This window comes from Xyrauchen texanus, chromosome 4 (genome assembly GCF_025860055.1).
Source record: "Xyrauchen texanus isolate HMW12.3.18 chromosome 4, RBS_HiC_50CHRs, whole genome shotgun sequence".
Classification (NCBI taxonomy): Eukaryota; Metazoa; Chordata; class Actinopteri; order Cypriniformes; family Catostomidae; genus Xyrauchen; species Xyrauchen texanus.
Genome location: NC_068279.1, coordinates 23,686,156 through 23,700,701, shown reverse-complemented (window position 1 = coordinate 23,700,701; position 14,546 = coordinate 23,686,156). Strand labels below are relative to the sequence as shown.

The window sequence follows — 14,546 nt, the reverse complement described above, 5'->3', positions numbered from 1 at the left end:
GCATCTTGATTTGTAGCAATGGGCCCAAGCACTGAAAGTGCAGAGATATGAAATATGTAAAGGAATATTTGATATCTTATATAATGTTGCCATGGCAACACATTCATTGTTATTATTCCTTTCTTCCTATATTTGGGTATTTTTTAATTACTTGGCATGCTTAAAATTTCATGAACTTTTGCACACACATCAGAGTCGTCGCCCATTTGGACTGGGCAAATGTTCACACATGCGCATGTAGGAGGGGATCTGTAGTGCCCCCTTTAAAATGGGCATGTAATGGGTTCTCTGAAGCATCCCCATTTTCACCTACATTCACCAAAATTGATACATATATAGTTCTCATCAAGCTGGACAACTTTCATAATTATAGTTAGCTCTGCCCAACTGGAATTCGGCCATTTTGGATTTATTGAATATTGCAGTCTCTGAACTTTTAAACACTCCTCCTAGGGGATTCATGAGACTGTCACCACATTTAGACAACATTATGCCAAGACATTGAAGATGATAAATTGTTAAAAGAAAAATTTGATATATCGAACAGTGTTGCCATGGCAAAGCATTAAATTATTTATGAAAAAATGGGAAACAGGAAGTGTCTCATCTTCAGTATGCAATGTGGGATTTTGATCAAAATTGAGATGTATGTTTAGTCTTGGGCTAATCACATGGATGTGACTATTTTGGTTCACGGTCACAGTGTCACCACCTGGCAGCAGGAAGTGAGGCTCTTACAATAGACTTAACAAAGTTATCTTATAGTTACCCAAATTGCTTCAAAATTGTTAGAATATTGTCAAATGCCAAATGCATGTGTCCACCTTGCACTGTTTTCTGAAAGCCACCGGGTGGAAATGGACCAATGGTGCTTGGGCCCATCATCACCGCTTGCAGCTATATTTTCTCATTCTTTCTGTTATTTTGCATGTATGTTACGTGTATCTTGTCTTTGCTTGTCACCCAGCTTGGTCAAGCTTGTCATTTGGCTGGTTTATAGCGGTTTGGGAACTTTTTAGTTAGTCAGGCTGGAAGACAAGCTGGTCACCTTTGTTTTTGTTTTTCCTGTCTTTTCCTTAAAGGGCACCTATTATGGAATTTTGAAAATTACCTTTCATGTAGTGTGTAACATAGATTTAAGTGAACAAAAACATCCTGCAAAGTTTTATATATGAAATTTCACCGTAAAAAAAGTTATTGTCTCTCAAAAGTAGGAGTCGACTCTGAGTCAATGTAATGAATCATTTTTCCAATGAGTCATTTTCCTTTTCGTTGTGACGTCAAGACGAAAAATTATCAAATTGGCCACGCCCACTCATTGCGCGCACAGACACCAGGGAAAACTTGAAAACATCATGTCGACATCAAGACGCTGTGTTCTGAAGTGCATATCAAAAGAGACCTTTTTTTCACTGCCCAGGGACGAGCATGTGAAGAATCAGTGGCTAGAGTTTATATTTACAAATATACCACACAAGTATAGCCCGAACCTTGTGCTGTGTTCGCGTCATTTTAATGATGATTGCTTTACAAACATGAATGCTTTCAAGTGTGGATTCACGAGCCGGTTGATACTGAAGGAAGGTTCAGTACCAAGTTTATTTGGATCAGCTTCCTCCTCCGAATCACAACCTGTAAGTATTATTAATAATTGTTGCTTTTATGTGTTTTTTAGCATGCTTAATAAGTATTTGTGTGTGTTGTGTAAGTTGTGCTCAGCGCAGCTTCTAGGTCTCCAATGTAAATTTTTTTGAAGTATGTGAAATGTTTGTCGATGTTATTGGAGTTGTCATAAAGAATAGAGCAATAACTTGTAGTAATGCAGTGCTTTACCAATATGTTTATGCGTTGGGCTAACGCAAACAATAACTGATTGGGTGTTTACCACCGAACTTTGGGCTATGATTGCTAACATAAATCAACTCAAATTCCTTCTCTGATTTAGATTTTTTTACTACAAAGCGGTGATGGGCGTTCCGTTTCCGACAATCTCTGCACAGAGTATACCAATCACAACTGACTGGGTCATCTGACCAATCACCGCAGATTAGCATCACGCAAAGGAGGGGTTTGGAAAAATGAGTCGTTGAACGAATCATTTGGGAGTCGGTGAGCAAATCAGGTAAACATAAATGCATATTATAAGACAACAAAAGTGTTTTTTGTCATTGCATGCATGTAAAACTGTTGTTGGGGACTCCAAAAACAATATTAGGAACATTTTAAATGCCATAATAGGTACCCTTTAAATTTGTGATGAACAGCGCCAATCGTTGTGTCACTCACAACATTATATGTGAAATGATAAGCCAGTCTCCATTTCTCTGGGAAATGGCACCTTTCTCAAAAACATGAAGACACATTTTGATTTTGTTCCTCATTTTATTCTTGTTTAGATAGTTTAATGTAAGCAATATATCACATATGTGTCCACATTCTGGAGAAAAAAAAGGCATCCTAGAAAAGCTTCTGATGATACATTTTCCATTGAGGTAAAGGTTTTCCAAAAACATAAGTCCAGACAGATGTTTTCCTTAGTAGAGTGTCTTTGATTTGAATCTCTCATGTTACTTACATCAGCTTAAAGTCACTTACATTATATCACATTATAAATTGCTAAGAAAAGCTACATTGTTTGAAAGAGTGTGGATTGTTCTTCAATGCTCAGGAGTGAGCTTGGACAGTTTCATTGCTTAGGTTGTAAAAAGATAGAAATGAACAGAACATACGTGGAGCCGATGGACACTTCTTTCTCTTCTTTTTACAAGCATTTCAACAAATACATCCCACACTACGTGTAATACCTGAGGTTATGCATCATTAGATGCAACACGTCACAGTCAGAATCCATCCATTTTGACAATTTAGGTGAAAAAACACTGATCACCTTTATTATTTGGATTGTTTTATTAAAATCTGAGCATTCTATTTGCAGTAACAAACTAGGGAAATAATAATTCATCAATTTTTAGGGATGTTTCAGGGATAATAACTGACATACTGTATGTCTGACCAACTCATACTGACTTATTCTTTTCTGTCTTCCTGCAGTCAACTCACTTTTAAACGACTAGAGCTACCGTATTTAGGGATTTTTGAATGAAATTAACCACAGGCCTGTTGGCCACTGTGTATGTCCAGGGAGCACTGCTCTCAACTGGGGCTAGAGATGATGGATGTGTCACTCACACCACTGGAGGAAGCCTCTGTGTGTTTCAAGCTCCATTATACACTCATTCATGTTTCTCTCTCCCTCCCATCTAGTACAATATCCCCATATGCTGTTGGTAATTACCCTGAATTTGTGTCTTCTGTACTGTGGAAGGAGGAACACTTGGTAAATGGGACGGTGCGGATAAATGGTTCTAGATTGCAATTTCTAATTTCTACAAAGATGGTTTATGGTACTGAGAGGCCATGGGGCACCAGGCTCTTTGTAGGCACCCTCGTTGCAATTGCGATGTATTGTCCAAAAAATAGCATCACGCATATATGAAAAATAAAGTTGCAATTGTAAGATATAATGTCACAAATTTTATATGAGAATGAACATATCTTCATGAAACATGGGCAGAATGATTTGTTGTTTAAATAGTTTATAAATCCATACTTAAGTAAATTGTTGCATTGAATTGAATGTGACAATTTACACAAGAATGGTTTTACCAATGTGTAAAGAACATTGCAAAAGAAACAACAATATACCACATTTAGGGGGCCTGGGTAGCGCAGTGGTAAAGACGCTGACTACCACCCCTGGAGTTTGCTAGTTCGAATCCCAGGGCATGCTGACTGACTCCAGTCAGGTCTCCTAAGCAACCAAATTGGCTCAGTTGCTAGAGTCACATGGGGTAACTATAATATGGTTAGTTTTAGCCTCCACACGAGTTATGTGTGGCGTGAAGCCTCCACACGAGTCATGTCTCCGCGGTCAACACGCTACGTGATAAGATGCTCTAAAACTGGGATACGTCATCCGCCACTCCGAATCACTATGCAACCACGAGGACTTAAAAAAAAATCACATTGGGAATTGGGCATTCTTGGGAGAAAAAGGGGAGAAAATCCCCCCAAAAATAATACAAAAAATATATACCACATTTAGCATACAATATCTAAGCTGCAGTAATGTGTTTATAAGACACTGTTAATTCCATTTACATTTGGCAGACACTTTTATCCAAAGCGGCTTACAGTGCACTTATTACAGGGACAATCCCCCTGAAGCTACCTGGATTTAAGTCCCTTGCTCAAAGACACATTGGAGGTGGCTGTAGGGATTGAACAAGCAACATTCTGATTACCAGTTATGTGCTATAGTCCACTACGCCACCACCACACAAGTTCCGAGATTCTTATTTCTTTGTTTATTTCACATTGTGGCAATAGTAATTGGAAGACATTCCAGTGCTGTCTTTCTACCCATATCAATCTGCAGTGGCTTGTTTCCACTTATGGGGCCTCTCAGCCTTAGGCCCTTGACAGTCAGAGGCACCAGGTCACTGACCATATTGGCCCAACCTGTAATGAGTTCTTGCATCTCCTCAAGCTCCTCTTCCTCTTAAAGGAATTGTTCACCCAAAAATACAAATTTGCTGAACATTTATTCACACTCAGGCCATCCAGTTTCTTTCATATTTACGGTGCATCAAAATAATCCACACGACTCCAGTCAACAAATAAAGTTCTTCTGAACCCAAATGATTGATTATTTTTAGAAACAAAACAATACTTATATACTTTTTCACTACAAATTTTTGCTTCCGTACATCTTTGTTATGCACACTTTGTTATGTTTGGATGACATAAGCTCGTTAGTAAGGTCACGCAATCTGGTGCATTTAAAAGGCCCAAAAAGAACGAATAAAACTGAAAGTAAAAATGTTTTTCTTAACCACACCGCAAGATTGTGTGGCTACCAAGCCCAGTTAAGTCTCTTAAGTTAAGCAGGAGCATCTCAGCCTCCTGCTGCATGACACCACAGATAAAAAATCCTCTCTCTGCACTTTCACTTTCTCACTCCCTTTCTCAGCATACTCCGTGTATGCCTTTTTTTATCCTGTCATTTTCTTCTATTTCTTTTCCACTTATTCCAGCTCTCTCCTTTAATTGTTCCATCCCTCAATCAATCCTCTCTATCCCTCTGTTTTGGTCATCTGCTCTCATGTCACAGAACCATGGTTTAAGAGCCTGAAGATGGGGTGTTTGGAGGTTGGGGAGTTGTAAAAAAAATAATGATGGGTTGGTTTGTTTTGCAAACCCAAGTGTACTCCATCCTTAGCCGTTAAGATTATTCTTAATGGAGTTCTCCTTTGTTATTTCTTGATTGGACTTATTGAAAATGTGCAGTATCCTGTTAAAATATAAAGACAAGGCATTTGTATTTCTAACCCTTAAGATATTAACCTTTTTCTCCATTGATTTCTGTGTTTTCAATTCGGTGCCACTATATCAAACATTTATTATATATTTTCTTATGAAGAGTTGCTCTAGGGTGATTGTATTCTTTCTAAGGACTCATGGCACCATCTAGTTGTGGTTGAGGGATGTTACTAAAATAATTTTTAAACAGAAAAAAAGGGGGTAAAGGGTACAATGGGGCTAAAGGCTCTCCTTAAGGAAAATGTGCTTTTTTATGGTCACAAAATGAATCAAGACCGATAGAGAAAAAAATTCCTTTGCCCCTCACTTGGGATAAAAGGTCCACACACTTGGGGTAAAAGGCCCCCATGGGTGTTAAAGTGATTTTGTGTAGATACATGGGGAAATTGTTATAGTGCAAACTTTGAAAATACTAATGCAAATAATTTTGAGACAGAAAGATGCTTTTTTTGAGAAACACATTAAGATAATGCTTGCTCATATGAACTACTTGTGAAAAAAACATAGCATTTCATAACATCTAAGTATTCTATGAACAAATTAATCTCCATTGTGAATGGATCAGCCAATTTGAACCCAGTTTGAAAAAATTTCAGAACAAATATATTTGCTACATTTAAAAAAAAAAAAAAGCTTTTTATTGGGGCCTTTATCCCCTGCAACAGGGGGCTTTTTACCCAAATACTATCCTTTCACTTATTGGACAGTTATTAAAAACTTTTTATTTAATGACCTTGAATAAAACTGAAAATGGCAAATATGTATTTTGTTTAAAAATAAATGTGATCATTTCAAGGATTTTCAATAGCTACATAAATTTGCCAAATTTAAAAATATAATGAAAATGAAATCAAATTGCCTCAAAATCAAGCTTTAAACACTAGACATAAAGATCTCATGGATCAGACATATTTTGCAGTGTATAGTGGCAAACAGGCGTTTAGGAAAGTGCTGTGGTAGTCTTTGGTTGCTATTCAGTGTTTTGAGAGAAAATAAAATAAAGTGCCTTTTACCCTGGGGTGCTTTTGGCATTGTTGTGCCCCAGATTGGACCCAATATATTTTTGGTATAGGTGGTACAGGTCATTTTATTGAGTATTCAAAGAATAGTAATATGATAGAGAAACGGTGAAGATTTGCAAAGTACAAGTTACGTGCTTACACACCCAAAACACTAATAGGTCTGTCTATTATACAATATTTTGTGTTGTTATCATTTAAAATTATTTTTAAACATTATTTGAAAGGAATTTTTTTCTCAGGTTAATTGAATCAAGGCCATTTTTTGCTTATCAAATTATTTATCTAATGGCCTCACGGGCCGGGTAAAATGGTCTTGCGTGGCTTATATGGCCCTGAGGCCTGACGTTTCCCACTCCTGGTGTAGGGGACCCTTTTCTTTCATTTACAACTGACAATAATTGTATTGTTCCTATTGATGAATATTTCTTATTTCTCCCCTACGAGAGTTTTGTATGTTTTTTTTTGTCAAAAAAAAAAAAAAGTTCCCGCTTTCTGTCTGTCCTCGTCCACCAACAGCCAGTCACGAGATTCGAATAGATACAGCCAATCAATAGCGGATTTGATCAGCAGCCAATAGCATTTGTTAACAGAAAGGATTGGGCCCCGCCACTGAGTGTCAAAGAAGCCGACAGTGCGTAAAGATTTCAGCTGCGTAGAAAATAACTCGCGCGTGTGTACAGATCTGCTGCGCGTGTGTCGAACTTCTCATTACTCGCGGTTTTGTTATTTCTGCTCGCAAGTTGTTAATTTGTGCTCGAATTTGGTATTTGCAAGTTCTGCAGGTTTACGTTTTACGTACGAACTGTATCATGGTGCTCACACTGTTGTAATTCACTTGCGCGCTGTGTTTATGCGCTTGCGCTATTTTGTCCAACATTTAAGGTCATAAAAAACATAACTGGGATAGTAGCTGGTAGGGGCTGCTACCTGCCTGTCTGTGTGTCTGATGTGTGCTGCACTCCTGCGTGGAGACGCGAAGGGAGAGAGAGAGAAAGACAAAGTCTTCTCTACTGACCTGATATTTAGATTTTTTTATTCAGTATTTATTTATTTTTGACAGGGAAGATGTGCGCAAACAGGGATGGCTGGATGGATGGATGGATGGATGGATGGATGGATAGATAGATAGATAGATAGATAGATAGATAGATAGATAGATAGATAGATAGATAGATAGATAGATAGATAGATAGATAGATAGATAGATGTAAGAAATGGTATTCCTATTTCAGCTCTGTCCTTGAAAGAAATGCTGTGTGTGCATTATCAAACATCTGTTTCATATCAGCATGGAGTTGTAAGAGCCCCCTCCTCTCTTTCTCTGTGTATACATTGTCTGTGTGTGTACATTGTATCATTGTGTATGGCAAAAGGTCCGACGGGCTCGCAAGGAATAGAGGAGTCTTTACCATATAGGTCCGAAGGCTCACAAGGAACTTTTGCCATATGGAATTGTTATATCGATATGAGGTAATGTATGCTCTTATTGGTTAGAGCTGTGAACTCCCCTTCACTATTGCAGTATATCTTTGCACGCCACACATAAGAAGAGCTGAGCTGCATATTTTGTTCGCTCCCCAACGTTGAATTCAATGCTTTGTATTGATTCATTCACGACTCAATAAAAGACGGAGAGAAAAGGCACTGCTATGGTTTAGAAGACTTTTATTTCTAACAATAGATAAAAAAGCACCCCAGAAAAAAGGGCACTTTCTCTCAAGGAAGAAAAAGGCCAGGTGCTCTGGCCCCTTTCATGTTTATGTGTGCACGTGCCTGGCTAAGCAACCTACGTTATACTGCTCTGAGAGCGCTTGGAGTGCTCAAATGAGCTAGTTGTGAAAACACCCTAAAATACGGAAGCAAGATGCGGATGCATCTTGAGTTGAGTCTGCTCGTTTTCATCAGTTCATTGGTGATGTAACTTTTGTGTTGTGGAATTACTAATGTGCAAGGGTGCAAAACAGACTGGTTGGAGGGTATCCCAATGACATAATGACTTTGGCTTTCCTTCGATTGGGGTTTGTGGTCATATGCGGAGTGAGTGCAGTTTTATTCCTCTCGAGACGTTACTTAGTTTTGATTGAGACTTGAGCAGCGGCCAAGTTCACGTTTGACACATGCATCTATTTCTACGGTTGCTGTTGCTTTATAGAGATTGCCTTTCAAAAAGGCACAGGCTTGACAAACCACTGAAATAGTCATGCGTTAATTTACTGAGTTGACATAAACGCCAAAGCAACTCGCGAGAACTAACGAGCCTGATGCGGAAATTGTGCTTTGGTATCCGTTACCGTTACCGCTACCTTGTTTGAACAAGTTGTATGTTGAAAGTAAATTTTGTTTGTGAAATGTCCGCTTTTTATTTACTTTGAAATGTAATGCCAACTTTTGGTCAAATCAGCCATGATTCTCCAAGAGCTGAGCAATTACAACGCATTCTTGTGGGAAACAGAATTCCTCGCAAAATGTAAAAAAAAAAAAAAAAAGGGCAGGTTGTCTAACTGGTTTCTGGTGCCCATGAGACTCAAATCAATTATATAACTATTTTCTTTTTATATTAAATAAGTAACAAAACAAAAAAAATCTAAATCTCATCTGTTCCTTTAGCAAACATTTTATATTCTCACAATTGTTCCTTTGGTAAACATTAAAGTATTTATTCTATGGAAAGGTTGACATTTTTATGGAACTGCTTACAGCAGTATTTTAGGATTTTTTGTCGTTTTTTATTAGACATTTAAAGTACATTATAGAGTAGTCCTATTGTCAGATTCACTGTTGTCTGCCCTGTCTTTTGCTTCTGTCATCTATTCCCCATGGACTACACTTCCCATAATTCCCTCCCCTCATCACTGCCAGTTGTCTTCCATTGTCCTCATCTGTGTTTCGTCTACTCATTAGTCTTTTTGTTTATTATGCCCTGTTGGTTGCTTGTTCTTGGTCAGTTGTTGAATGTATGTACTTGAATGTATCCTGACCTGTTTTGCCCTTCGTGGATGTTTTCTCCTGTCTATGTTTTTGTCTCCCCTCGTGGATGTTTTATTTTGTTCCTGTGTCTCCCAGTTATTTGTATTTGTTAATTTTTTCATTAAAATCCTTCCATGCACCTAGATCCAGCTCTCTTGACTTCTTCCCTGCATCACACCTATCTCACAGCATTAATTATATTGAAGAGATCGGGCCTAGTTGTCACTCTCTGTACACATATTTGTCAAAGTAGCTTTTTTCCCCTCTTTTTAAAAGTCATTTTCTGTATAATCGCAAACATTACCTTGAAGTCTTGACTACAGAAAAGCTATTCAACATTTCCACCATTATTGCCTATGAAAATATAAAGTTGAACACACATTGTCCTTTTTGACCTATTTTGATGTTAAATCTGTAAGGTAACAGAGAAAACCAGATTTTTTTATAACACATATTGTAACCAATCAAGTGTAGACATTTATTAAATTTAAAACACGTGACAACATGCCCCAAACTGGCATCTATGAAAAACACCCTTGTCCTTAGGACATACTTTAAAGGAATAGTTCACCCAAAAATCAAAATTCTCATTATTCACTTGCCTTCTTCAGCAGAACACAAATTAAGATTTCAGAAGAAGATAGAGCTCTGTCAGTTCCTTATAATTCAAATAAACTGGTGCCAGCACTTGGACGGTCAAAGTCACATTTAGGCAGCATATAATCCACACGACTCCAGTCGATTAAAAAATGTCTTCTGAAGTGAATCAATAGGTTTATGTATGAAAGAACTGTCTTCTAAAAATCTCTCTCCCTAACCCTAACCTAACCCTAACCCTGTGTTCTGCTGAAGAAAGGCAGTGATATGGCATCAGTGTAAGTGAATAATGAGAGAATTTTCATTTCTGGGAGAACTGTTCCTTTAATATTTTGGTTAAAATTACCCTTCACTATATAGTTGACCCTTGCATGAATCTGTGTGGTGTAATTGTCTTCACTTCATACCGAACAGCTATAGCAATACTATGAATATATTAGAATTTTAATGTGGAGGATAGAAATCACAAAACTATTTCTAATTCAGCCCTTTCATACGTACCGTCACACAAATGCACTGGTCAAGCATCTATAATTTATATTCGCTCAAACGGTTACTCATACAGTCTTTTAAAAAACAGTATAAGTTTATGTAATATACATTTATCCAAAGTACCACGATAAAAAAGTTTACTGCTCTTATACGCACTGTCAATACATCAAATGTGATCTTCCTCCGATGTGTGCTGCCATTTGTTTACATTAGTACCGGTTGTCATTCTTCAAACAAACAGCTACTCAAAGAGTCTTTTCAATCACATAATGTGTTTGTTTTATATAAAGTACATATATCCAATTTGTCACCAAAGTATCATGGTAAGAGTTCACAGCTTATACATGTACAGCCATCACATCTAAATGTGTGGTCTTCGCATGCACGTATACGTCTACTTTATTAGGTGCAGATGTGGTTTTCATTCACACAAACAGCAACTCAAACAGTCTTTTCAGGCATAAAATATTCTAAAACAGACAGCCAAACCATCACAAAAGCAGCATGATATGAGTTTTAAACTCATATACTCACAGTGAAATCATGCTGATCAAGTTGATCAGCATCATTTCACTGTGAGTATATATTATATGATAGGTAGACCAACCTGTGTGTGTGTGTGAGAGAGAGAGAGACAAGCGCTACTGTAAACAGACATGGCTGCATGCATCAGATATATCACTTGCAGTGTGTTGCAATATCTCGCAATATCACGTGCAAAAATAACTCACTCCAGGGGGCACTCAGGGGAATTTAGACCATACTCATGAAAAGGTTGTTTTCAACTAGGTGTTTGAAAGCAATCTACAAAACCTCTGATAGAGAAAACACATTTGAGTTATTGGACTTTTGACTCAACATGTAATTACTGATTTATAGTCCTTATTATGTATCAGCAATTATAATCTGGGCAAATGGGCAAATGAACCAGAAAAGTTACAATATCCACATGAGCTCTGGACCAAGCAGGATAATTGATGACTTTACATACTGCATTATGTATAACTGTATTAATGTTCTCTGCCCTTTGTGAATGGTCTCTCTCTTCTCTGTGTGTGCATGTACATGTGTAGACTCTAGTCCTTACTCTTGCCCTGTGCCCTATGCTGAGGACACTGCGTGTTCAGATCCACTCTGCTGTCTCTACAGGGAGCTATATGGCTGGATATCACTCTGTGATGCTTATCAACTGCCCTACTGAACAGATTGCCAGAGACATTGGCAGGTACACCCACACAGTTATACACATATACACAAGGAAAGAAGAATAAAGGTTACATAATATGGCTCCACTTCAAAGTAGCCAATGAGGGACCTACAGTACATTGTCATCAGCCATCAGCTAAAGGAATGTGATGTTAACGTTTCAAGTCACTTAAATAAAAGGCATTCAAGGTTGCTCATTAAAGTGTTTTCCAGTTTCAAGATGTTACCAAAAAAGAAAAGATATCGATATATCACGATTTTTTGCACTATATTAAATCGATACTTAGATACATATATTGTGATATATTGTGATATTTTCAGTGCAGTCAGAGGCACGGAAGAGACAAACTGATCCTGCAGGATTCGCGGTTTCTCTCATGGACATGCTGGCTTCTCTCACACGTTTGGATCTAGGACCGGGCAAAAATAGGGATTTTCTACTTAATCTTCATTTATACAATCCTAGTGTCGATTCTTTACATGCCAAGATCTCTCTTTCTTTCTATCTGCAATCCACATCAATCAGATGTGCGTAAATACTTCCCATTTGCTGGTCATTTTTTAGATTTCACTCACCTGCGTTTGAGTGGTGTAGTGGCATTGAAGTTCAGCACCGAGATCTTTTCACTGCATGCTGAGAGTAAAAATGTTTACTCTTTCTGTGTAATGTGAGTCGAAAGACTAAATCTAAGCAAACCATTTGTTGTTTAACAATGTCTATTTTAATATCCTGTCTGTTCTCTACAGTCAGTTATTTAACAGTTATTAAAACAACAAAAGAAACATTTAATACTAATCACATATAGCATGGATGCTGTAAAGAATCCATTTGACCAAAAAAACAATACTGTCAAAGTCCCTGCCACAGGTCTTATAAAGGCATTACCATTTTAGCACTTGTTCTAAATATCTACAGTGAGGGAAAATAGTATTTGATACCCTACTGATTTTGTACGTTTGCCCACTGACAAAGAAATTATCAGTCTATAATTTTAATGGTAGGTTAATTTGAACAGTGAGAGACAGAATAACAACAAAAAAAGTCCAGAAAAACGCATGTCAAAAATGTTATAAATTGAATTGCATTTTAATGAGGGAAATAAGTATTCGACCCCCCTCTCAATCAGAGATTTCTGACTCCCTGGTGTCTTTTATACAGGTAACGAGCTGAGACTAGGAGCACACTTAAAGAGAGTGCTCCTAATCTCAACTTGTTACCTGTATAAAAGACACCTGTTCACAGAAGCAATCAATCAATTAGATTCCAAACTCTCCACCATGGCCAAGACCAAAGAGCTGTCCAAGGATGTCAGGGACAAGATTGTAGATCTATACAAGGCTGGAATGGGCTACAAACCATCACCAAGCAGCTTGGTGAGAAGGTGACAACAGTCGGTGCGATTATTCGCAAATGGAAGAAACACAAAAGAACTGTCAATCTCCCTCGGTCTGGGGCTCCATGCAAGATCTCACCACGTGGAGTTGCAATGATCATGAGAACGGTGAGGAATCAGCCCAGAACTACACGGGAGGATCTTGTCAATGATCTTAAGGCAGCTGGGACCATAGTCACCAAGAAAACAATTGGTAACACACTACGCAGCGAAGGACTGAAATCCTGCAGAGCCTGCAAGGTCCTGCTGCTCAACAAAGCACATGTACAGGCCCGTTTGAAGTTTGCCAATGAACATCTGAAAGATTCAGAGGAGAACTGGGTGAAAGTGTTGTGGTCAGATGAGACCAAAATCGAACTCTTTGGCATCAACTCAACTCGCCGTGTCTGGAGAAGGAAGAATGCTGCCTATGACCCCAAGAACACCATCCCCGCCATCAAACATGGAGGTGGAAACATTATGCTTTGGGGTGTTTTTCTGCTAAGGGGAGAGGACAACTTCACCGCATCAAAGGGACGATGGACAGTGCCATGTACCGTCAAATCTTGGGTGAGAACCTCCTTCCTTCAGCCAGAGCATTGAAAATGGGTCGTGGATGGGTATTCCAGCATGACAATGACGCAAAACACATGGCCAAGGCAACAAAGGAGTGGCTCAAGAAGAAGCACATTAAGGTCCTGGAGTGGCCTAGCCAGTCTCCAAACCTTAATCCCATAGAAAATCTGTGGAGGGAGCTGAAGGTTCGAGTTGCCAAACGTCAGCCTCAAAACTTTAATGACTTGGAGAAGATCTGCAAAGAGGAGTGGGACAAAATCCCTCCTGAGATGTGTGCAAACCTGGTGGCCAACTACAAGATGTCTGACCTCTGTGATTGCCAACATGGGTTTTGCCACCAAGAACTAAGTCATGTTTTGCTGAGGGGTCGAATACTTATTTCCCTCATTAAAATGCAATTCAATTTATAAAATTTTTGACATGCATTTTTCTGGGTTTTGTTGTTGTTATTCTGTCTCTCACTGTTCAAATTAACCTACCATTAAAATTATAGACTTATCATTTATTTGTCATTGGGCAAACATACAATATCAGCAGGGGATAAAATAATTTTTCCCTCACTGTAAGTAAACTTGTAAATAGTACAAATTAGACATGTAAACAACAAAAATGTAACAATGTACTGTAATGTACACTCACCTAAAGGATTACTAGGAACACCTGTTCAATTTCTCATTAATGCAATTATCTAATCAACCAATCACATGGCAGTTGCTTCAATGCATTTAGGGGTGTGGTCCTGGTCAAGACAATCTCCTGAACTCCAAACTGAATGTCAGAATGGGAAAGAAAGGTGATTTAAGCAATTCTGAGCATGGTTGTTGGTGCCAGACGGGCCGGTCTGAGTATTTCACTGGGATTTTCACGCACAACCATTTCTAGGGTTTACAAAGAATGGTGTGAAAAGGGAAAAACATCCAGTATGCGGCAG

General features: G+C 38.3%; 1 protein-coding gene across 4 annotated transcripts in view; it reads left to right on the top strand.

The window, feature by feature from the left end:
- The window catches only part of LOC127636040 (protein CutA homolog), a 62,234-nt gene that overhangs the window by 43,189 nt on the left and 4,499 nt on the right, over positions 1–14,546 (top strand). For 3 of the 4 annotated variants that reach the window (XR_007969546.1, XR_007969545.1, XM_052116408.1), the window contains one exon: positions 11,534–11,685. Coding sequence is in view for 1 of the 4 variants with exons in the window: in XM_052116408.1 (XP_051972368.1) it covers positions 11,534–11,685 (152 nt within the window). In the remaining 3 variants the exon portion in view is untranslated. Of the gene's footprint in view, positions 1–343; positions 2,123–11,533; positions 11,686–14,546 lie in introns of those variants that run through there. The other variant, XR_007969543.1, reaches the window with a different exon arrangement.